This window comes from Carassius carassius, chromosome 45, assembly GCF_963082965.1.
Source record: "Carassius carassius chromosome 45, fCarCar2.1, whole genome shotgun sequence".
In the NCBI taxonomy this organism is placed as follows: Eukaryota; Metazoa; Chordata; class Actinopteri; order Cypriniformes; family Cyprinidae; genus Carassius; species Carassius carassius.
In genome coordinates, this window is record NC_081799.1 from 237,813 (window position 1) to 262,500 (window position 24,688).

General features: G+C 39.8%; 1 protein-coding gene and 1 long non-coding RNA gene across 4 annotated transcripts in view; one reads left to right on the forward strand and one right to left on the reverse strand.

Annotated features, from left to right (window-relative positions):
* Positions 1-24,688, forward strand: part of LOC132127725 (uncharacterized) — a 396,454-nt gene that overhangs the window by 138,620 nt on the left and 233,146 nt on the right. The window lies entirely within an intron of this gene.
* Positions 19,085-24,688, reverse strand: part of LOC132127722 (solute carrier family 12 member 2) — a 69,330-nt gene continuing 63,726 nt past the window's right edge. For both annotated transcript variants that reach the window (XM_059539775.1, XM_059539776.1), the window contains 3 exons: positions 24,636-24,688; positions 21,684-21,751; positions 19,085-21,565 (listed from right to left, as the gene is read on the reverse strand). The exon at positions 24,636-24,688 is cut by the window's right edge and continues 83 nt beyond it. In XM_059539775.1, coding sequence (XP_059395758.1) covers positions 21,430-21,565; positions 21,684-21,751; positions 24,636-24,688 — 257 coding nt within the window. In that variant the 3' untranslated portion in view covers positions 19,085-21,429. The remainder of the gene's footprint in view (positions 21,566-21,683; positions 21,752-24,635) is intronic.

Consider the following 24,688-nt stretch of genomic DNA (forward strand, 5'->3'; position numbering starts at 1 on the left):
GAAGGATTTCACACTTGTGATTCCTAAGGGATAGAGAGAAATAGATATTCAATTTTGTTCACTTTCCCCTTTAATGCAGAATCAGAAGCTGTGAATTGGAGGCCAACGTCAGCTTCGTCTTATGCCGGTTTCACATAAGTTAACATTAGAACGCAAAATTGGGGCCGGGGACAGCTCCCAGGCCAATAACTGCACAAAAGCCTGAGCTGCTACCTCGGCTTGGGGCGACAGACCCTGTCAAACAGTCACATAATTCACAAGAATTTAAACTTTATGGAAAGATATTCCCCTGACCCTAGCCTAGCTCAGTAGCTTATGTTAATAGTTGCACAATTAAACCGGTTAATATTAACAATTAAACAACATCTTATAACAAAGAGATAACTAGCTAAACACTTTAAATTGTACTTACTGCTCCCCTGTCGTTGCCAGAAGCCATGTTGAGGTCTCAACCAACTGACAGACAGAACTCAACTGCGCTAGCTCACGCTCGCGCCACAGGCATAGCATGCTGTGTGAACGCATTGGCTTATAAGTAAACAATCCCCCACGTGGAGTGCATTCTTGTGATTGGCTAAAACAAGGGAGATATCTGATTGGTTACTGATCATTTCCTGTTTAAAGAAAGGCATTTGTGTGTCGAGCCAAGTCAGGGGAGTCTCAAAATTCACACACAAATGCAGTGAAGTTCACAGACCGCAAGCAGTTTGTGAATCAAGATATATTTGTGTGTGCATCAGAAATACATTTCTGGATCTTGTCCTGTGCATTTCTGAATCTTGAGTGCATTTGTAAATTTTGTGTGCATTTCTGAATTTTGTATGCATTTGTGAATCTTCTGTGCTTTTTAAATTTTGTGTGTGTATTTGTGAATTTTGTGCGCATTTGTGTATCCTGTGTGTATATTTATGAATCATATGTGTGCATGTATGAATCCTGTGTGTGCATATGTGAATGTAGTGTGTGCATTTATCTTTATTGAGACTCTTTTAGCTCCATAGGCCTTTGATTCAACCAGTTTCATTATGATTCTATCTTCTGTCTCCCACCGTAGAAAAAGAACGGCTCCGTAGGAAGCTTCACAACCATTGGAAAATGTGATCCCCCATTGGGCGACCTATGGCTCAAAGGGGTGTGAGACTCCTGTCGAATCTGAGTTGGCCAAGCCTTACATATTGCTCAAAGAGTTTTATTGCAGCCGTTCGTAGACGTGACGAAAGCGGATCGCCCCAGGTGCCCTGAAAGGACTCTCTTATAAGCATCACTCCTCGTTGCTTGGCAGGTGAGGCCAGGCCAATTGGGTCATAGAACCCTGCAATCTGACTCAGCAGTATGCATCGGGTAAGAGGGACTGGGGTGCTGCCTCTTATCTCATCCTCTCTTAGATCCAGACCAGTCCTCATCTTTCCTTGTCTCCTTGAGAAGTTCACCGATGTCAGCACAAGGAGTTTATCAAATTCTGGTTCATATTCTAATCCCAATGCCTTATTCTCCTCATCCCGCATCTGGTTGGGGAGTATCAGGGTCTTGGGTTCTGTTGACCTGACGTTGCTGGAGTCAGTGGGTTTTCCACTCCTCCCACCTTGGCCTGTCAGGACCCAGGGCTTGAGGAGAAGCCACCTGCTTTTAGGGTCTTTCCAGTCCTTTGGTCATCTTGATCAGAGTTTGGAGATCAACATGCGACGTCAAGATATCGTCCACATAGCAGTCCCCTGTCAGGTTCTGGCACTCTTCAATCATGGATGTAAACTGAGGCAGGTTTGCCGTCTCTCTCGTGGCAACCTAACCTAGGCATCCGGCAGGCTTGTCGACGATGTTGACCCTGACGACGGCAAACACACCGATTTCATCTTCGGGGTTGTCTCTCCAGAGGAATCAATGGAGATGCACCTCCTCATCCTTCAACCACACTAAATTATACATTTTCGTAACATCACCAAGAGCAGCATACAATCTGCTCTTGAATCTCAGCAGGACACTTTGGATCGAATTGAGGACATCAGGGCCTTTGTGCAAGAGGTTGTTCAAGCTTAACTCTTTAAACTCCTGGCTACTGTTCCAGACTATCTTCACTGGCGTTGAACTGGAAGGATGATTCAGGGCAACCAGATGGCTTATGTACCAGACTGGGCCATTCCAGTCCACGATCTTTTCCTTTGTGAGCTCGATAGCTGCTCTTCTTGATACCATCTCACGGATCTGCTCCCCATACACCGCTTTCAACACAGGTTCTCTTGCCAGCCGAACCTCAATGTTCCGGAAAGTTGCTTCCACTGCTTAGCGGTTATCTGGCAGAATTGCTGGGCTTACTTTGCATGGCTAGGCCACATCCCAGTGTGGGGAGTCGCTGTGTTTGTCCGCTAGCATGTAAGAGAGACAGTCCTTTATCTTTTCTAAGTCCCTTTCTTCTCCAAGGGTCATCTCTTTGCCTCCTGGAGGGCACTTGCTGCACTTGCAACTACCACATTTCAGGTCACACGCTGCTCCAATACTATCCCACTTAAACCACTCAAACACCTCCTTATTCGTGGCAGTGGTGCTGCTAAGGGTCACTTTGGTGTCCACAAGGACTTCCTTATACAACCTTGAGGATGTTCTCATAGACCTTGCAAAGTGAGTTTCAGACTGGTGCAGTGTTAAGTAGACCACATCAAAAAGATCAGGATGAGTACCACCAACAGTTTTGCCCAATGGGCCGTCCCAGAGGACTAGATCTCCCTCCAACTTGAACGGCTGTGGAACTAGACGACCTTTCCTGTGATTGATCAGAAGATCGATATTCTCAGGGTGGACAAGCTCCTCTGCAGCGACGTCAGGAGAGATCCTTTGCAGTTGCTGCAGGCCATAGCAAAGCAGTTTGTGCTCCATTACCGTCCCCTTGATGGTCTTCACTCTTAGTCATAAAGGGGGTATCGCTTGGTTATGACTGTCTTTCTCATCTCTCCTATTCCAAGGACAATTAACTTGATGTGCTCACCAATCAGTCCAAGGCGATGGGCAGCGTTGTTTGTTATATAGCTGGTGTCAGAGGCAAGGTAAATAGAGTGCCTTTAAGCTGGCTTGAGTTAGTGGTCACTTCCAGTAACATCATAACTCTTTCAGTCCACCTCCAGCAGTGCAGATCATGGTTAAGGCTTTGTTGGAAAATGCCTTCCTGAATTCTGCTCTTAATTCCGGAGTGACTTTTGGTACCTTGCACCTTGCTGCCAGCGTCTTTCTCCTCTGGAGATCCATCTCCCTGAAGACTTTGCAGGCAAACAGCCTGTCAGCGTGTGTCTCATCAGCACAGGCAGTGCACGAGCCCAAGCATGGCTTCGATTGAGACTCTCTTCAGCCTGAGGTAGCTTTGGAGAATGCTTTTTTAACTCCTTTTTCTGGTTTGTCTCCTGGGCCTTTTCACTGAAGAGCTTCCCTCTCTAGGGCTCACCTCCAGCTGATCCAGCTCCTCCAGGATTTCCAGGAAGTGCAATAAGCAGTCAAAGTGGTTATGTGGAGCAAACCAATTCACAGGCTCAGTCTTGTGCGCAATCCATTTCTCCTTCAGAGAGCAGGTGCTCCAGTACTGGGTACAGGTGTCACACTGGGAATTTGGGACTGCGTGCGACCTCTAGTAGGCCCCTCGCCGGACTCGCTATGCCCTCAATCAATACCTGCATCTTCAACCTGTTCTCCCTCGTAGACCTCTTCTGTCTGCTTCAACTTTTGCCAGCTCCGCACCCAGTCATGCAATCTGTTGTCCAGCTTGTATAGCTGCTGCTTATACACTGTTGTCTTGGCTCCAGAGACAAGACCTTCACATTCAAGCACCTTCTGCTCAAGCATTTTGATTCTCTCCACCAGACCCTCTTGAAATTCTTCCTCTTACAATTTCACATCAGTGTTCTCCACTTCAGTACATTTCTTCTCTGCACCGTCGGTGTACAACATAAAGTCGAAGTAGGCGAATTTGGACCACAATGTCTCCTTAGCAAGGCGGAGCATTTCTGTATAGGTGGCAAGGCACATCGCCATTTTCTCCTCCACATGAGCCTCTTCTTTACCTGCTTTTTCTTCCTCACCTTTTACTTCTCCTTTTACTTACTGGCTTCCGGCTTTGCTACTGTTCGTACGTTCTAGTTTACTGCTCTGCGCTTTGCTTCTTATTTCTGTACTTTTCTCAGATTTTTCTAAGATTTTTACTTCAGCAGATTAGCACAGTGCTCAAATAACATATTTTTGGCACAAACGCTAAAACTAAAAACTCTTTGGGACTGGAATAATACTACAAAAAGAAAACTTTGCCTCCCACTGCCAGCAGCTTACATTCCAGAGACGGGATAACAACTGCCTACATTCTAACAGAAGAGAGAGAAAATGCCTCCTGTTGGATCTACTTGTTGCATTAACTGCTGCAAACTTCTACAAAGGATTGTGATTCTTGAAACAAAGTTACTTGCTGGACTTCCAAAACAGGCGGAACACTTAGCAGACCGTAGTCATGGACCCTTTCGGCATACAGCCGGTGAGTCCCATGAATCTTCTGAATCTCAACAGTTTATACCAAGTTTAAAGGAACAAGCTGAAACTGATCACCACACTAATCAATGGCACAAACAGGGAGACCCAAAGGAACATGAGACATCAGATTGTCACGAGTTTCTCGTATTGCTGCCGTAGCTTCCTCTACCCCAGATACAACTATGACAAGGCTTGTATATACTGGCATTCTACCACCCCCTATACATCTTGAGAACAGATTTGAAGCATTAATGAATGTGGGTGAGGAATCCCCAAATGTGATTAAACATCTATTGGATCAGTCAGCAGCTAACACAGCTACTAACAGGCGCTCAAGGTCAAGCAGATAGTGGCATTCAGCTCAGAGCGCAGCCGAGCCCAGGTCTCTGATAGTGGGTGACTCTATTATCCGAAACATCCGTAGCAGGACTACAACAACATGCTGCCTTCCTCAAGCAACGGTCTCTGATGTGAACAAGGAACTTCAGAACATTCTGATGAAGCACAAGACTGCAAATCGAATCAACATCCATGTGGGAAAGAATGATATTCGGAAAGAGCAGTCAGAACTCCTTAAGTGAGTTCACTTTAGTGAAATCTTTGAAACACTTCGAAGAATCAAAGTTCAGTCGTTGATCAGTGAACCACTCCCAGCAAGAGGAACAAATATGTTTTCACGGTTGCTTGGGCTGAACACATGGCTACAAAGATCTTGTAATATAAAAGGAGTGAATTCCATCGACAACTTTTCTGGGGCCATAGACAATTGTTTAAACTGGATGGCCTCCACCCAAACAAACTTGGTGCTAGAGTGTTTAAGGACAATATCTACTTTTCCCACCATCATCCTTCAGCAGAGTGTGTCAATCCATTCAGCACACACATGACGGGTCCGAGTCATGTCATCATGTGGTTGACATATCCCACAAGGACACTGATAACTCCATGCAGCCAAAACAAGCACTGCTGATGGACACTATCCCAGCTGAGCCCTGCCCACAGAGCTCCTCACAGACAGACTGTGATGTATCAAAACACCTACAAGATTCAGCACCCAAGGATGACTTTCTGGGAAACAGCCAGGGAAGCCAGGACAACACATCACAGCCACCGGAAACACCAGAGACACAGCCCATCTCACCAGACACATGATCCCTCTCTCCAGCATCTCCACTTCTGTGCTTTTCACAGAAAATGGAGGAATTGGTGTATGCTGGGACTAAACTGTCTCACTCATTTGCTGCAAGCCCGCAGATATCAACAAAAAAACGGCTGGCCCCCCAACCACCAAAGCCTGTGGGCCCTGCTCCTGTGAGAGCTCTCCGACTGCTGCCACAACACCAGGGCCCAAACACTCTATCTGCTGAAGGTGAACCAAAAACAACTGATAGCAGCTCTCAGTGATATGTGTCGGGTCCCCGCTATAATAGCAGCAACATTCACAAATGCCTACAGAACAAGCAGTGTGCCTGTAGCTTTCTCGATTTCAGTTTTATCACGTGATAGAAAGTCTAAGGCCATCTCAAGCCGAAGGGCGAACTCATCTAATCTGCAGCCTATTATGCATCAAACTAAGATTGATGTAAAGACGCAAAGCACAGGCATCAAGTTAGTATCTTTAAACATTCGCTCACTAAAAATGAAATCATTTCTAATCAATGACTTCATAACCACAAACAATCTGGATTTTATGTTTTCTAAACGAAACATGGCTAGAAGACAGCTGCAATGCAACAGTCCTTAATGAAGCAGCCCCTCCTAACTTCACTTACATGAGTGTCTGCAGGACTGTTAGGAGAGGTGGGGGTGTAGCTGCTCTATTTAAAGATGTCTATCAATGCAAGCAAGTGTCATTTGGTCAGTACTTGTCTTTTGAATATGTGCTGAAAGGGTCTCCACGCATTCTGTTTATTATTATTTACAGGCCTCCAAAATACTCTCCAGTCTTTGTTGAAGAGGTCACAGAAATGTTATTAATGATTTCCTCAGAGTTTGACTGTTTTGCTATTGCAGGGGATATTAATATTCACATAGACAAAGCAGAAAACAAAACTACAAAAGAAATGATAACGGTTCTAAACACTTTTGACTTGACTCAGCATGTGCATGGACCCACACACAAAGGTCTAAACATTTCATCCATTTTTATTAAGGACATAGCACTATCTGATCACTTCTGTATTTTCTTTGATATTTTAATCTCTGCTACAACTGAATCTAGATTGGTCTATGTCAGAAGGAGATGCATAAACGAGAACACAAGTTTTCTATTTATGGAGGCTATATCTTTAAAACCAAGCATTTCTGCAGACTCTGTTGATATTATCCTTGATTCCTTCAACTCAAAAGTTAAGAATGTTATTGATGATATTGCTCCAATAATAGTCAGAAAGAAAACAAACAGACAGAAAAGCTGAGCGGATGTAGCGGAAGACACAACTTGAAATTCACCATCTATAAAGACAGTCTTCATGCTTTTAATGTAAAATCTAGCCACAGCTAGACAGAATTTCTTCTCAAACCTTATAAACAGTAAGTTAAATAACACTCGTACTCTTTTTGCCACTGTTGAGACTGACAACCCCACCCCCCTAAGTCAGATTCCCAATGAAATGCTCTCAGACTGCAAATGCAATGAGTTTACATCCTTCTTTTCTGAGAAGATCATCAATATCAGGAAAGCGATTAGCACATCCTCAAGTAATGCGGAGGTCAGACAGATTAGGCCACAATATCAAAATGATACTATGTCTAATTTTGAATCAATTGATAGCAAAATTCTGGAAGACATAGTAGAGCACCTATAATCGTCAACCTGCTGTCTTGACACACTTCCCACATTTTTTTTCAAAAGTGTGCTTAACTGCTTAGAAGTAGATCTTTTAGAAGTGGTGAACGCCTCACTTCTTTCTGGGACATTTCCAAACTTCTTAAAAACTGCAGTTGTTAAGCCCCTCCTGAAAAAGAGCAATCTTGATAACACCATTCTGAGCAATTTTAGACCAATATCTAATCTTCCTTTTATAGGTAAAATTATAGAAAAGGTAGTTTTTAATCAAAAACAAATACTTAAACTCAAATGGATACCTGGACAATTTTCAATCTGGTTTTCGATTGCATTACAGCACAGAGACAGCACCCATTAAGATAATAAATGATATTCGCTTAAATTGTGACTCTGGCAAAAAATCGGTGCTGCGTTTGACACTGTTGATCATAACATACTACTAGAGAGACTGGAAAACTGGGTCGGGCTTTCTGGGATTGTACTCAAATGGTTCAGGTCATACTAACAAGGCAGAGGCAATAATGGGAGTCTAGGAGAGCATAAGTCTAAGTGGACGTCCATGGCATGCGGAGTCCCACAAGAGTCAATTCTTGCACCGCTCTTGTTTAGCCTGTATATGCTCCCACTAAGTCAAATAATGAGAAAGAAACAAATTGCCTATCACAGCTATGCTGATGATACCCAGATTTACCTAGCCTTATCTCCAAAATACTACAGCCCCATTGACTCCCTCTGCCAATGCATTGATGAAATTAATAGTTGGATGTGCCAGAACTTTCTTCAGTTAAACAAGGAAAAAACTGAAGTCATTGCATTTGGAAACAAAGATGAAGTTTTCAAGGTGAATGCATACCTTGACTCTAGGGGTCAAACAACTAAAAATCAAGTCAGGAATCTTGGTGTGATTCTGGAGACAGACCTTAGTTTCAATAGTCATGTCAAAGCAGTAAATAAATCAGCATACTATCATTTAAAAAACATTGCAAGAATTAGATGTTTTGATTCCAGCCAAGACTTGGAGAAACTTGTTCATGCCTTCATCAACAGCAGGGTGGACTATTGTAATGGGCTCCTCACCGGCCTTCCCAAAAAGACCATTAGACAGCTGCAGCTCATCCAGAACACTGCTGCCAGGATTCTGACTAGAACCAGAAAATCTGAGCATATCACACCAGTCCTCAGGTCCTTACACTGGCTTCCAGTTACATTTAGGATTGATTTTAAAGTACTTTTACTCGTATATAAGTCACTAAATGACCTAGGACCGAAATATATTTCAGATATGCGCAATGAATATAAGCCTAACAGAGCACTCAGATCATTAGGATCGAGTCAGTTAGAAAAACCAAGGGTTCACACAAAACAAGGGGAGTCCGCCTTTAGTTACTATGCCACCCGCAGTTGGAATCAGCTTCCAGAAGAGATCAGATGTGCTAAAACACTGGTCACATTTAAATCTAGACTTAAAACTCATCTGTTTAGCTGTGCATTTATTGAATGAGCACTGTGCAATGTCCGAACTGATTGCACTATATTTTCACTGTTTTTTTTTTAAATGTAAAATAATTTTCTGTTTTAAATTCATTTTAAATAAGTAAATTTTTAATAATTTTAAAAGTTTTAAAATTGCTCGTTTTATTATTGTTATTATTTTTCTTTATTATTATTTTACTTTCTTTTATGTAAAGCACTTTGAATTACCATTGTGTACGAAATGTGCTATATAAATAAACTTGCCTTGCCTTGCCTTCTCCTAGAACATCAACATATGTCCAAAGTGTCCAAAGTGTTCTGATCTCATCGATATGAATCCTTTTTTCTAGGAGGTCTACAGTGAAGTACAGCTTTTTGGCACTGTGCTGTTGAGCGCTTTCCTTTTAGTGGCATTAATTCTGCCAAATCCATCTTCCTTTTCCAGCACTAACCGATGCACTGTAACACAGAGGGTCTATTCGCCCTATTCCTTTCCTGGTCAATGCTGACAGGGTGGTGGCAGACTTGGCTTAACGTGCTTGAACCGTTGGTTTATTACTGTGCCATTTTTTCCCCACGGAAAGGGCAACCCAGTGTACAAAGGATATTACTCAGCATTCCACATTTGTTTGTTTATTTGTTTATTTTTTTCCCAAAGATAACCTGGTAATAAACCTGAAACAATAAAAAATGCAACGTTTCACTTTTCATGTGCATACTACAAGCAGCCCCAGTTCTTTACCTCAATAGCCCAATAACAATAAACAACAATAAATAACATTAATCAAAATACAGATATATAATAATAATTTCATAATCATCATTTTATAATTTTCATGTACATGCTTCACACTTCAAACATTATACAACATACTTAAATCCTACAACGAACCAATGCAAGATGCATGCAGTCTTATCAAAAGCAGGAAACTACAGCTTCCAAAATGCCCCGCGGCAGACCAGGAAGTATGTGTAACGAGTAGTCCAGTGAAGGCAAGTGAAGATGAACCCAAGTGCAGTTTATTTACAAGGTGATAATCCATAACACCATCACAAGCAACACCTCCCCCTTTGCCTTTTAGACGCGGCCCATGTTTATAACAGTAATCTTGGGGGGTGGACTCATTTAAAATAATGTAATCATCAGGTTTTAGCCAGGTTTCTGTCAAACAGAGCACATCCATATTATGATCAGTGATCATATTATTTACAAAAAGTGTTTTCGTAGAAAGGGATCTGATATTCAATAAGCCAAGCTTTATCATTTGTTTATCCATATTGCATCTGTTTTTTATTTGTTGAACCTCAATTAAATTGTTAATATTAACTTGGTTTGGACGTTTTTTGTTTTTTCTAGTTCGAGGAACAGACACAGTCTCTATAGTGGGATATCTAGGTGAAAGAGTCTCTATGTGCTGAGAATTAACTGACCTCTGTGACGTGAGGCAGCTAGCAGACGGTCGGTTTAGCCAGTCTGTCTGCTTCCTGACCTGGGCCCCAGTTAGTCAAGTATAAACACTAAGACTATTTGCCATATTTCTAGAGAGAAGAGCGGCGCCACCCCAGAAGGGATGAAGACCATCTCTTTTCAACAGGTCAGGTCTGCCCCAAAAGCTCGTCCAATTGTCTATGAAACCTATGTTATTCTGTGGGCACCACTTAGACATCCAGCCATTGAGTGATGACAATCTGCTATGCATCTCATCACCACGGTAAGCAGGGAGGGGACCAGAGCATAATACAGTGTCTGACATCATGCTTGCAAGTTCACACACCTCTTTAATGTTATTTTTAGTGATCTCCGACTGGCGAAGTCGAACATCATTAGCGCCGGCATGAATAACAATCTTACTGTATTTACGTTTAACTAAGCCAGCACTTTTAAATTTGCCAAGATGTCAGGCGCTCTGGCTCCCGGTAAACATTTGACTATGGTGGCTGGTGTCTCTATATTCACGTTCCGTACAATAGAATCACCAATAACTAGAGCACTTTCATCAGGTTTCTCAGTGGGTGCATCACTGAGTGGGGAGAACCTGTTTAATGTTTTGATCGGAACAGAAGAGCGGTGTTTTGACCCACGACTACGCTGCCTCACTGTCACCCAGTTGCCCTGCTGCTGGGGCTCTGTTTCCGGAACCGAACAATGTACAGGAATCCCTGAGCTAGACGCATCCAAAGCCGTATCTAGAGCCCTAACATTCTTACTGTCCTCAATTAAAGTTTGGATGCGTGTCTCTAATTCTGAAATCTTCTCTGTCAGCCTAACTATTTCCCTGCATTTATCACATGTGAATCCCTCATCAGCGACAGAGATAGATAAACTGTACATGTGGCAAGAGGTGCAAATAACAATAGCAGGAGAAGCTATTACTCACCGTGCTTGATGAAATATTCTTACTGCGGTTGTTTGATGAACTTGTGAAAAACTGGAGCGAGAGAGAGGAGAAAAGAAAACGAGTGCTAACGCAATGCAGGTGTACTGCACTCACGGATATAAAATAAAAGTGAACGATCAAAATTAATCTGATAAGATTGATCGATAATATCAGAAATTTGGTGTGAATTAAGTTATATTTTATCACTTTAATAAACACAGAGTGATAGTAAGATAAAGATTCTAGAGAAAAATAAAAAATAAAAACAGCTACACGGAGCTACAATTAGCTACAGAAGGCCAACAGGAAGTAAAGAAAACACTGTCCAACAGCGACACCCGCCAGTGTGATCAATGCCCTTTGAATCCAGTCTGCCGCCCGGTTTGTTCAGTGCTGGAGCTCCTTTCAGCAGGCTCTAAGATAATTAGGTTTGCAGTACTGTTCCCATAATGCAATAACATCAGATGTTTCCTTTCAAAGGCCAACCTTAAATTAATATTTGCAACCATTTAGTGTGATTTATTGATCTTGGTCCTGCAGGCACTGTGTATCTGCTGCTGGTTTTGGAGGTGCTGGGCTTGAACCAGAAGAGAAAAACTGTATTTCTCCTGAAACCTGCAATGGCTGCAAAACGAATGGACAGCAGAAGAAAAGTGTCAGTAGAAGACACTCTTCAAACCTCATACTGGTAAAAGACATCAAAAGCAAGAACGTGTTGCCTCTTCTCTCTTCTAAATGAATGTTGCCTGTGGATGTCAGGTCATTGCGCCTCATGACTGCAATATAATCTTCTTCTGTTCAGGAGGGAGTTAGTCTTGCCAGTGTGGACGTGGATCAGCCGCTGCGACTACTCCTTGATTGTGCACAGGTCAAACCCAATGAAGCCACCCTGGAGCTGCTGCCCGCTGTCAAGGCGCCTGCTCAGGACCTCATGTACACCATCACAGCCGGAAACCATGCCGGATTCTTCCAGATCAGACAGCGGGAGTGTATCAGTTACCTGCACAGAGCACACAGGACGCCCTCAGTGAGACACCACATACTGCAGATCAGGAGTTCTGCTCGCTCTGAAGACATGCACAGCGAGGAGCGAGATGCTCCAAACCTATACATTACTCCACATTACACTCCAGTAGAGCAGGAACTGCTGAAAATGACAACCAACCAACAAGTGTAAGGTCTCTCAGAAGTCACTGACTGCATCCGAAATCACCCCCTATACCCTCATTCACTAGCTCACTCATTCAGTTCACTGGAAGGAGTGAATGAAAACCAGTCAGTGAATTTAGACACTGACTGCAAGGGAAGAACTGCAGTTTCTTTCATAGTTTGTACAGCTGTTTAACCATCATTTGAAACCGTAAATTGGCTGCTCCAGTAGTATCTTGAACTCTGTCATTGAAATGAATTATAAACCCTATTAATCAGATTACTGTATGGCATGGACGAACACTTTGTAAAATGAATGGATGGATGATTCAGTTGCAGGTGCCATCTACTTGCACGCAAAAATGCAAATCTTTCGGTGGGGACACACAGTGCATTATGGGTATTCTCTAGCCATAAGCAGTAAGTGTGCATTGTGGGATTGAACGATTGCACTCAAGAACATCCACTATCGCTTTTGACACCACTAAAATGGTGAGGGTTTATATATGAATACATGCTTTGAATACAAAGTGTTCTCACACACACACACACTGATCTAATCATACTCACTATCCCTTAACCCTCATTGGAAAAAAAATGGCAAAAGTTTTCTAATTCAAAATCTGAGGTGTCCTCATAAACCATATTTACATCACAATGCCAATACATTTACACACAATTATCTTTAAAGAGCAAGGTTCTCCTGGCATGAAGTTTTCTGACAATTTTTCCTAAAAAAATTTATAAAAGATTTCACAAGATGGGTCCATAGACAGTAAAAGAAATGGACACAGCGACCCCATTGGATTCAACGGAGACAAGTGAAGTCAATTAGAAGCTTCCTGGGGGTCGGGCGTACTGCGCAGACTCAAACTGAACTTGATGACATAGATGCCACGTGAGCAGCCTGTCTGACAATTGTAAGTCTTCTAATCGCTGTGCCAAGAGAAATCTGAATCACTCACCGAATCTTGCAGACGTTGTTGAATAATTTTGTCCTGTTGCTTTTGGACTCTCTATGGGCTTCTCCCTTGACTTCATGCCTCCACGTCCCCCCGATAGCCTCATAGACAGTAAAAGATTGCCTGTGAGCTTCTCCTCCTGTCCATACGGTAATTTCTCTACTGTGTGACAGAGAGTCGCAGGTTATGACGCAATCGTTAGCCTATTTTTACAAAAACTGCTTCTACGGGACCATAACGTAAGATACAAGGCAATTTTTTTTTCTTTAGAAATAATGAATCAACAAATGGAGTCTTTAAACGCCTCAGATGTAAAGTTATTCGCTGTCAAAGTGACACCAAAATGAATGGGAGTCAATGGAATGCTAACAGCAGGTGGGGGTCCGCTAGCCAATGGCGGCGCCCAGGGGTGCTTCAATAAAATATGAAACCCTGCCCCCCTGGATGGGTGTAGATTATCAGACCGTGTGTGCCATATGTGAGCTGTGAAAAATGTAAACCGTGAGATACATAAAGGCTTTACATGTAATTCTTACATGTTGTATAACTGTGAATGTTATTACCAGTCCATAGGCCAAATTACTAAATATGGCAAGCCGAATTCACTTTTATTCATTCGAAGGATATGAATTCTTGATATCAACAATTAAATTTTCACTAGTTAAAATGTTTATTTTTGATATTAGGAATTCAATTTCTACTAGTAACAATTGCTATTTTTGATATCAGCAATTACATTTCCACTAGTTAAAATTATAATTCTTGATATATGTAATTGTATTTTCATTCAAATTTAATTGTTGATATCAAGAATTACTTTCTTACTAGTTGAAATTCGATTTCACAAATCAGAAATACAATTCTTACTAGTAAAAAACTTTATTTTTGATATCAGTAATACAATGGTTACTAGTACAGACTTATCGTAAGCCATTTTAGCATTTAAAACTTGGTTTTGACTATCCATAAATGTAATTTCGGATAATCACAATTGTAATTCAGATAGTCATAATTATAATTTGACTAGTCACAATGATAATTAGAGATATCTGCAATTATAATCGCACCAGTAAGAAATTGGATTAGAGATATCTCTAAATACTTTATGACTAGTCAAAACTCCATTTAAGATATCTGTAATTACTTTATAGATATCTTCAGTAGATGCATCATACATCCACAAATGTAATTATAGATATCTCTAATTCAATTTCGACTAGTCACAATTATAGTTTAAATGTTATTACCAGTCCATAGGTCATATTACTAAATATGGCAAGCCGAATTGACTTTTATTCATTCGCAGGATATGAATTCTTGATATCAATATCTTGAGATATCTGAATTGCAATTCTCCTAGTCGAATTGCTGTTGTGTGATGTCAGAATAAATTTACTCAGCTCCTCCCCGCTTACTCTACTAACTGCTAACAACATAATAAACGTCTGCTTTTGTTGTCACGGAGAGAGAAGAAACTGGATGAAGTGCTTCATGGATTATTAAATAAATCAGGATGGATCTTTGTGTGGTAAAAGGTCTCCAGTATTGAATCATGTTGCAAAATAGGCCAAATTCAGTGTAATGTTAAATAAAGGCAGAAAATCACAAACTGTTCTGCTTTTTATAGAAAGGTAGGCCTACCTTTAAAAAAAATAATACAATTAATTAATTAATTTCTTTATTTAGTGGCGGAAACGAGCTTCCATAAATAGCCAACAAGGGGGGAGGTATTGTATTGAATTTTAGCAAGAGATCCATGATGATGACGTTCTACTGTGTTCAGTAATGAGCGCCAATGTATTCTTTTAGGCAGCGGCTATTTACACTAAGTGCAAATAGCTATAAATTATTTTTACACTGTTAAAATAGCAAGATTTTCTGCTATTTATACTACTTATTTATAGTAGCAATTATCTGCATCTCACTATTGTAGTACATTATAAAACAGTACACAATAATAACGTAGTGAGTGTAAATGATCATTTTAATTAACATTTTTAAATGGACTCAAAAGCCCTGCCTACACCTACCCTAACCCTACAAAATATTCATTTTCAACTTTTTATTTTCTTAATTCTTATTGAAAATAAATGCTTTTCTGATACAATATGAGATTTGAAAAAGGATTTTTTTTTTTGGCAAAAGGCAGATGTGAACACGGGTCTACTGCATCAAAGAGCACACATTTTAACCACTAATCCACTACAACTGATGTTGATTAAGTGTCGTTTATCAGTTTTAACTAAACCAATGATATGTTTGTGGGCGACAGTGTAAGTAGTCTCTGACAACAAGGCAGGCTTGCACTTAGTGTAAATAGACACTGATTTGCAACGGCTGACATGAGGCTTATACATGTGTTCATTTGTAAATAAAGGCTAACAAAATGTAATCCACAGCACACGCGTCTCAACTTTAAGAAATAAAACGGGACAAAAGCCTATTTACGTCCTCTCTGTATAGCCTACCACTTTTACACATGCTCCAGCTACATTTTTATTTCCATACTTTTTAATTAATTCTGTATAGAACAGTTTAAAATCACCCAAAGACGCAGGACCTTTATTATACAACTCTTAGACAAAATTGTGGATGACAACGGTTTCCAAGCTAGGATTGGTTAAATAAAATGTTTAAGGTGGGGCTCAGCAAAGGTGTATTTGCATGCACATATTTTGACTAGTCAAATTGTTGATTCCAGATATCTACATTGCAATTACGCCTAGTAACAAAGCTAAATGTAGATATCTCTAAATATAGTTCTTCCTAGTCAAAAATCTGATTGGGATATCCATAATTAAATTGCAGATATCTTTAAATGTGTTTTGGATATCTTTCAAAATTTGGAATTAAAGATATCTTAAATTGTATTTTGACTAGTCAAATCATATTTAAAGATATCTTGAATTGGAATTACGACTAGTCAAAACTCAATTGAAGATATCCAAAAATATTTTTCAATGACTCCCATTGAAAAATACGACTAATCATAATCACATTGTAGATTTCTTAATTCCAATTACGACGAGTCAATTATCTATAGATATATAGATATCTGGAATTACAATTGTGACTTTTCAAAAATATATTTATGTGTAGCCAAAACAAAGTTTTAAATGTTAAACGGCCTGCCATAACAGATGTCTGTTCTTGATATCAAACATTTCATTGTCACTAGTGGCAATATTTATTTCTGATATCATGAATGTGATTGTTAAAGAAAGCCATTTTAGATATCAGAAATTACCCTCCAAATTGTTGATATCAGAAATACATTTTCACATATCAGAAATAAACATCACTAGTAACAATTACATTTTTGATATCAAGAATGAACATTTTTACTAGTAAGAAATACAAAGCTGATATGTGCATTTAGAATTGTAACTAGTAACAAATGCATTTTGATATCTGTAATAGTTTTGGTGCCGTTTTAACATTTAAACATGTGAATTGTTGATATCAGGAATTATATTTCCACTAGTAACAACACGTATTCTTGATATCAAAAATGATGTCATCACTCACAGAAATGTGTTTATCATATAAAAAATTTAATTACAACTAATAATACACATACTTCTTGATATCAGTAACGTAATTCTTACATGTTAAAATTACATTTTCACTAGTAAAAATTTTTATTTTAGATTTCATGAATTCCCTTTTTTGGTATATGCATAATTTAATGACGAGTGCAACCCTTTATGAATGTTTATTGCTGAAAGACGACAAGATACAGATCCCAAAAGAGAATGGGCACATTCGATTGCCCTCTCATGAAAATAAAAGCTCCTGTAGGCTATTTTTAATAATTATTTAGTTTTTATTTTGGCAGAGGCTATTTAACTCCACCTACCAACGTGTGGTAGTGTTAAACAAGAATACAAAGAGACCTTGACATCCTGTCACATTCTGTGGCGAAGATGGTAGAGCATTAAGGATGTTTTTAGACGCGATGGACCCGGGTTCAATTCCGCCTTCTGCCGAGCTCTTTCTTTATCTTTTTCACATCCTGTATCACATTGGAAAGGCATATATTTTCAATAATCAAAAAGTGAAAAATAGTGTGAATAAGGTTAGGGCTAGTTGTAGGGGTGGCGTCCATTTAATCATTTGTAAACAAAAATTATAATTTACACTCGATGTGTTATTATTGTAGCCTACACAGTTTTATAATGTGGCCTACTACAATAATGAGGTGCACATATTGGTCACTATTTGCAATAAGTAGTACGAACAGCATCAAACTACAATTACTGTAAGAAAATACTCATATTATTAAAGTGTAAATAGAATCTATTGCTAATAAAATATGCTATTTTCACTTAGTGTAAATATAATTCATTGTATTCAAATAGATGCAGTAAATAGATGCAGTAAATGTGTATAACCGTAGTGTAGCGACAGTAGTTTAATATTATTAGAGTGCATAGAAATGTGAAATGCGTGTACATCATTTACCCCAATAAAACAATCTTGATTAAATATACAGTATCTCACAGAAGTGAGTACACCTCTCCGATTTTGTAAATATTTTATTATATCTTTTCATGTGACAACACTGAAGAAATGACACTTTGCTACAATGTAAAGTAGTGAGTGTACAGCTTGTATAACAGTGTAAATTTACTGTATCATTCATCTTGTCCACCGATGCTTCAAGAACTGGACATGTTGAAAAAAATAATTCCTATTAGGATACCACTCATTCATATAGCCAACGACATATATACAAGTCCAGTAAACAGTTTGTATGATGCAATATTATCTGTCTATTTTTTTCTTTTAGTTATATTTTTTATTTGATGTATTAGAAGAAAGTGTAATAAAACCAAAAATAAACACCTGAAAAAGCGACATTAAGTCATTTTAAACTAAATGAATGCCTTGTTAACTTTTCCTTTATCCAAAGGACTTGGTGGACAATAAAAAGAAACAGCATAAACTTACTTACTTATTATTTATTTTTTTTTTACAAAAAAAAACAAAAAAAATTGAATCCAGCCATAATATAATTTTCAAGTTTGAATGACAAAACATAAAATAAAGGAGGAGCCGTTTCTGCACATGGATGTTCTTCTGCCATCTCTGGCCAGTGCTGACGCTAGAACGTGGCAAAATCGAATTAATATTCATGATCTCATTACCATAGCTATTCTTACATGAAAAATGGCATTTCTACATATCTGTAAAAGTATTTTTATTAGTTAATGTTATTTAAGATATCAATAATTCTATTTTCACTAGTTGCAAGGACAATTTCAGATATCAGTAAATGTATTTCAACATGTTACAATTGTTATTTCTGATATCTGAAAATGGCTTTCTTACTAGTAACAATCACATTCATGATATCAGAAATAAATATAGTCACTAGTGACAATTAAATTGTTGATATCAAGAATCGACGTCTGTACTAGTAACCATGTGATTACAGATATCAAGAATTAACATTTTAACTATGAAAATCTAACTGTTGATAAAGAATTCATATCCTGAGAATGAATGAAAGTAAATTCGGCTTGCCATAACTAAAAGCCTATATTACTCAATGAGTAGACTAGCATACAGCAGATATTTCTATTAACAGCTGAAAATCTTTTTTCTCTCATTGATATGATATATATGATATGAACTCTGACACAGTGAAGATCAGTCACTCACGGTGTTCATCATGATTTCTGAGCAGCTCCAGTGTAAGCTGAGCTCGAGTGCACTATAAGACACTGGTTTGGATAAACGGACAGTCAGCATGCTAACGGTAAACTGAGGGCTTGAGCTCCAGATCCTGGGCCGAAGTCAGAAGATCACCAACAGACACAGACTGCAGCAAATGATTATCATTTCAATTTATTTTAATATATTGCAATAAAGATGTACAAAGCATTGATACCCTTAACCGTTAAAATGTTAGAAAAAAGCATACATGTGACAAATAACAGTAGAGCATATCAAAACATTACTGTTGCAGCTCAATCAGTCGATCCGTTCCAGCCTCGTGGTTCAGCAGGACACAAACCACTGCTCAACAGAGCCTTCTTTAAAAGGCATAGAAAAGATAGAAATGTGACCAAACACTGAAAAATCAGACCAAAGATGAGAATCTGCAGACTAAAACCTAACAACTACAAAAAGAAAATCGATTCACATGAAACTACTGTAACAGAAGAAAGAAAAAGAAAGAAAACCCCTGAAATAAATACATTTGCTGTTATTATTCCACACCATTGATTAATCTGGTTAGGTTAAAGATATTTACAAGGTAGTGAGGAAGTATAGTGTGAACTAGAGCTGACCTCGAGGTGTGAACTGGTTTGGACACGCAGCAATAAGCTAACGAGAGAACATGAAACGATGAGATACGCCAGGACATGCCCAGGGCAACAGAAAAACTAAAAACACTTCTACAGAAGCACTAGAGGCTGCAGCTAGATCAGTGAGAAACACACACGTTATATGCTTGTGACTATATCTAAATATAGTATACAAGTATCTTAATCATTCAAGATCACAGGTAATAGCTGAATTGGTGATGGAGTCGTGGTGGAGTGAACGAGTGCTGTAGCACACCAACATACAAACACAGAACACGTCAGCGTCACTAACGGCACCCGCTTCAATCAAACACATGCGGAGCACACGGATACATACTTTAAATACTAGTTTATATCGAGAACTAGAAATATGAATAATATATTCATTCTAACTTTGTCACATGAAGTATTTCTCAGGCTGTGAATCGAATGCACACAGAACTGCGACAGCACAACACACTGAGCTGTGAGCAAAACTAGTGTTGAAACCAGAGTCAAAGCAGCACGAAAGCAGAACGCAATGGACACGCAAACGCTTACCCATGAGGCCAACTGACCAACACCCTGCTTCGCTATAGTGTTAAACTAAGGCATGATGGGCCATAGCACAAACATCACAGCATTCAATCACAAGAGTCCACCGGACAAACATTCAGGAACAGAACAGAGCGAATCCGCATCGGTTTTCTCAACGGCTCTGAAGAAAAACCAACGCTAGCGCTGAACCCGGCACTCAATCCTGAGTTTAGAAACACGATTTCAACGAGTCGCACGCAGTCCATCTGCATAGAGGAGCAAATCTGTCTCATTCAGCGCCGGATACATTCTTACAGCTTCAAACCACACATTAACACATCTCGGGACCTGGATGTACGACTCCAGATTGCTTTATAAAACGGACAGAGTGTGTAGATGGGAGGACTTCTGCTTCAGTCACGCAGCTAGCCAGTATGGCTTGAGGACAGCAAAACATCTGTTAAGGCAAAGGTCTGGTCTGTAGCAGGATCTGTGACTGGAGGGCTTCGATCTCATTTGGTTGATTGTTAGTTTGGATCTGACGGCTCTTTCTCCTTCAGACAGACGGCACTCATCAGCCTCTCTTCATCACACCAAAACCATTCAACTGCACACTAATATAGGGAAAACTAATATAGTTCTGGTCAAGTTTTTTACATCAGACTACGTGAAAGATGATTGTAATCACCCTGTAGTTCAGCTCGAACATTGTAATAAGAACATGGAGGGGCAGTTAGCGCTGCGCTAGAACTCCACAACTCATCCAATGCTTAAAGGAAGACAAAACTCGGAACAAAACTAAAGAAAATCTGCCTACAAAAAAGAGATTAAGTGTTTTCAAATGCGGCGCGGTGGAAAACTCAGTCCACTCGCGTTAAAACGTGATAAAAACAAGGAAGATTTACATTTAAAACCCAATAAAAACGAGCAGCCTACACTATTTCGTTATAAATCACCAGTCAGGGAAAAGTGTAAGAATTGAATCTGATGGCACAGGAAGGCACGTCCACAAGGCTATCAAAAGTGTTGCAAAGAATCGTGTTTTTCTTCAAAGTGAGAAAATAAGAAATGAGGTGATTATTGCTTCATCGAGAGCAAATTAAATAAAAAAAGAGGGAAAAAATAAAAATCCACAACGCAAAGTTGCGACAATCATAGTAATGATAACAACAATCAGTGTAACAAGGTGTGCTCGGAAACCTGTGAGCTGAGGACAATATAAACCGCCATTGATCTTTCCTGTTGAGCTCTGCGGCCTGGAAAGAGTCTGTTTGTTTCAGCTCGGTTCAAGAAACGTCCATCAGCATCATTAAAATCATCATCATCATCATCATGAGTCTGAGAGCGCTCTACGAGTAGAAGGTGAGGACGCTCTGATGGTTCCCACGCACCAGGAGGATGGGCGGCAGGTCTTTGGATAGTGTGTCCAGCCACGCCATGTAAAGAGCGCTGGAGACGGCTCCTTTCCTGGCCAGCGGCATGCTCCTGTGACACACACACACACAGTATCAGAGCTGGCTGAAACACCTCTCTCAGACGGTCTCAGCACTACACCAGCAGGTGGCAGCAAGTGACCGTCTTTACGCTGGTGTTCGTAACTTACATGACGATGAGGTTGGCTGTGCTCGAGTGCTCCTTCAACAGCTCGTTCAGTCGGATCTGACGGTTACTCTGAGGAAACAAACAAATCAATTAGCAGGAAGACTGAGGTTGCTGTATCTGATAGCAGCTGAGAAGACAAGCATCTGGAAACAGTGCACCTCCAAACCATCATTTCACTCCAGAGTCATTCTGAGCACTCTAGCTAGTCTGTGTCTTAACCTTAAAGTGTTAGTTCTCCCAAAAATGAAATTAAAGTGAAAGTGTTTTACTCACCCAAGGCATCCTAGGTGTATTTATATATAAAGTAGTTTTGTTTTGCTCTCTCTGCTGCGTTTCCTTTGCATGCGCAAACCTGAGCTCATGGAACTGCTTCTTGTTTACAACAGTGAGCGCAAGCTACAGTAAAGTGATTATTACGTTTTGAATATGGATATTTTTCTTACAAAAATGCATTGATTTGCTACAGGAGGACTTCGTTCACTCCCCGGAGCCGCGTGAGTCACTTTTTTTTAATGGAAGGTCACTTTTTATTTCAGGTCTTTTGGACAGAAGCATGCAACAGCCGCTGAGTGCAATGATAAAGCTTGAAATATATTTTTTATATGGATTCGTCTGTAACAAGAAAGTCGTATACACCTAGGATGCCTCAGGGATGAGTAATACGCAGCTTAAATTTAAATCTTTTGGATGAACTAACCCTTTAACTTTCGAAAAAGCAGAGAGAGGCATCAGCCCTGACCAACCATCACCTCAGTGAAGATCATGTGTGCTACGCTCAATCAGTCTGCTCTTCATCAGAACTAACAACAACAGGTTAGGACCCGCACTCCTTCACCTTGGCTCTGTTCTCTTTAGAGGGGTCATATGATGCGATTTTAAGTCTTCCATTCTCTCAGAAGTGTTACCAGCTGTTTGTAAAGAGATAAGACTAGTCTCAAACCCACAACAACATTCTTTATAAAAAGACTCGTCCACACCCTCCTAAAACGCCTCGTTTAAACACGCCCCCAACATGTCTATGTCACGATGTGGGAAGATTTGCACAACGCCGCCCAAATATTCATGCAAAGAAAGACGGCGTAACTTTTAAATTCTTGCTGCTGCCGTCATGTTGTAGAGACATAGTTTTGTTGTGATAGTGAAAATAGGACACAGCTAGAAATCAGTGGTTATGTTGTACCGACCACATTAGAATAGTTCAACCCAAATACTCAGGTGTATGGAGGACTGTTTCCTGATCCTGGGAGAGTAGACTAGAGTGCCGGCTGTTCTGACTCACGGTCTGTAAGTACGTTTACATATATAAAGGATTTGTTACTGATGATTCAAACATGAGTTATGAGCAGTGTAGAGTAGTGCTTGTTTGTCTTTTCGCCGATATCAAATGTAGACATGGTTTTGTGTTTACACAGCGCATAAAAACACAGTATAAGTCATTATAATCCGTAAATATGTCCCCAGTGGCTCATTTGTAATGGGTTTTATTGTTTTTGTCTTGTCGCGCCGGTGTTCTGACCGGGACACGCATCACAGTACAGTGAGGGGCGTAACATTTCTGTAACACACTTGATGCATTCAGCCAATCACAGTGCACTGAATTAGCTGGCCAATCAGCATACACCTTAGTTGGGGACACTTCATCTACAGCGATATCGTTGACTTGATTGCAAATAAATGCACAGACACTATTTAACTGAACAGAGATGACATAACTGAATCCAATGATGAACTGCCTTTAACTATCATTTTGCATTATTGACACTGTTTTCCTAATGAATGTTGTTCAGTTGCTTTGACGCAATGTATTTTGTTTAAAGCGCTATATAAATAAAGGTGACTTGACCAAATACGCAAAATGATGTTCTTTTTAGCAACATCATATGACCCCCTTAAAACTTTGCATTCATCACTTGTGGGGTACCACAGGGCTCAATTTTTGTCCTATCTTAACAAACTATCAACTTATTGCTCTTTTCTAAACCATTCCTCAAATAAAGTGAGGTCTTTAAATCCTATATACCTGTAAATGGTAGTCAGTGCAAAGGGCAGTTCAAGATTTTTCCATTGATTTTAAAGGGTTTACATTATTGACCATCTAGTTCAAAATCTTATAACTACAAAAATGTCTTCAAATAATTTATTTTGGTAAGTGATCATAACTTCTGTTTTGTCAAAACGGTCAATGAGGAGTGGATTTCTTACACCACAAAGTGCCTCATAGTGTTGCGTTTGCATTGCACTGCATGTTCGGATTAAACACACTAACATTTAAAGGTGCTGCGAGAACAATACCAAATAATTCCCTACTAAACTGCTCCTCTTTGTTGGCTAGACTAAGACAAGACCCAGGCTGATGCTCTTTCAGTTGGACAGGACCTGGTGAACACGCTCCTGGATTTATTTTTATTTTATTTTGAGAGGTTCACATATTTTGCCCAGCAATTATGTTTCCTGTTGGATAATTTAGATTGAAAATAGAATATTTTGTGCATTTCTTCCATTGTGTTGATTACGATTTCATTTATAATTAATAGAGTGGGTCTATTTGGTAACAGATGATAAAGAGTCTCTTTGTCTGTTTCTGGTTGTGAAGCAAAGGCTCACACATTCATTTAGTGATGCTTAAAAGAGACTCAGTTTTGCATAATGGAAATTCGTTGTGTTTCTGCATTGGCTCCATGGCTTCAAACACCACTAAAACACTCTGCTTGTATGAGCAGTTTAGTTTTAGAAATGCCCAGTTTTATATTTTAGAGAACAGAAGAGGCGATAGTCTGGCAACACAAATATTCCTCTCTACTTGTGTTTTTTCCCCCATGCTTATTCAGAGCAGGAAATTACTATCATGTGAGCTCCTGTACTCATGTGCTGTGCACTTCTCAGAGTCTCTGCTTCGATCGATCCTCTTTAATGTGCTTCATGGATAACTGTGACAGGACGTGTGTGTTGAGACCTTGGCTTTGTAGAGCTCCAGCTCGTTGTCTGTGATTCTCCAGGGCTCTTCAC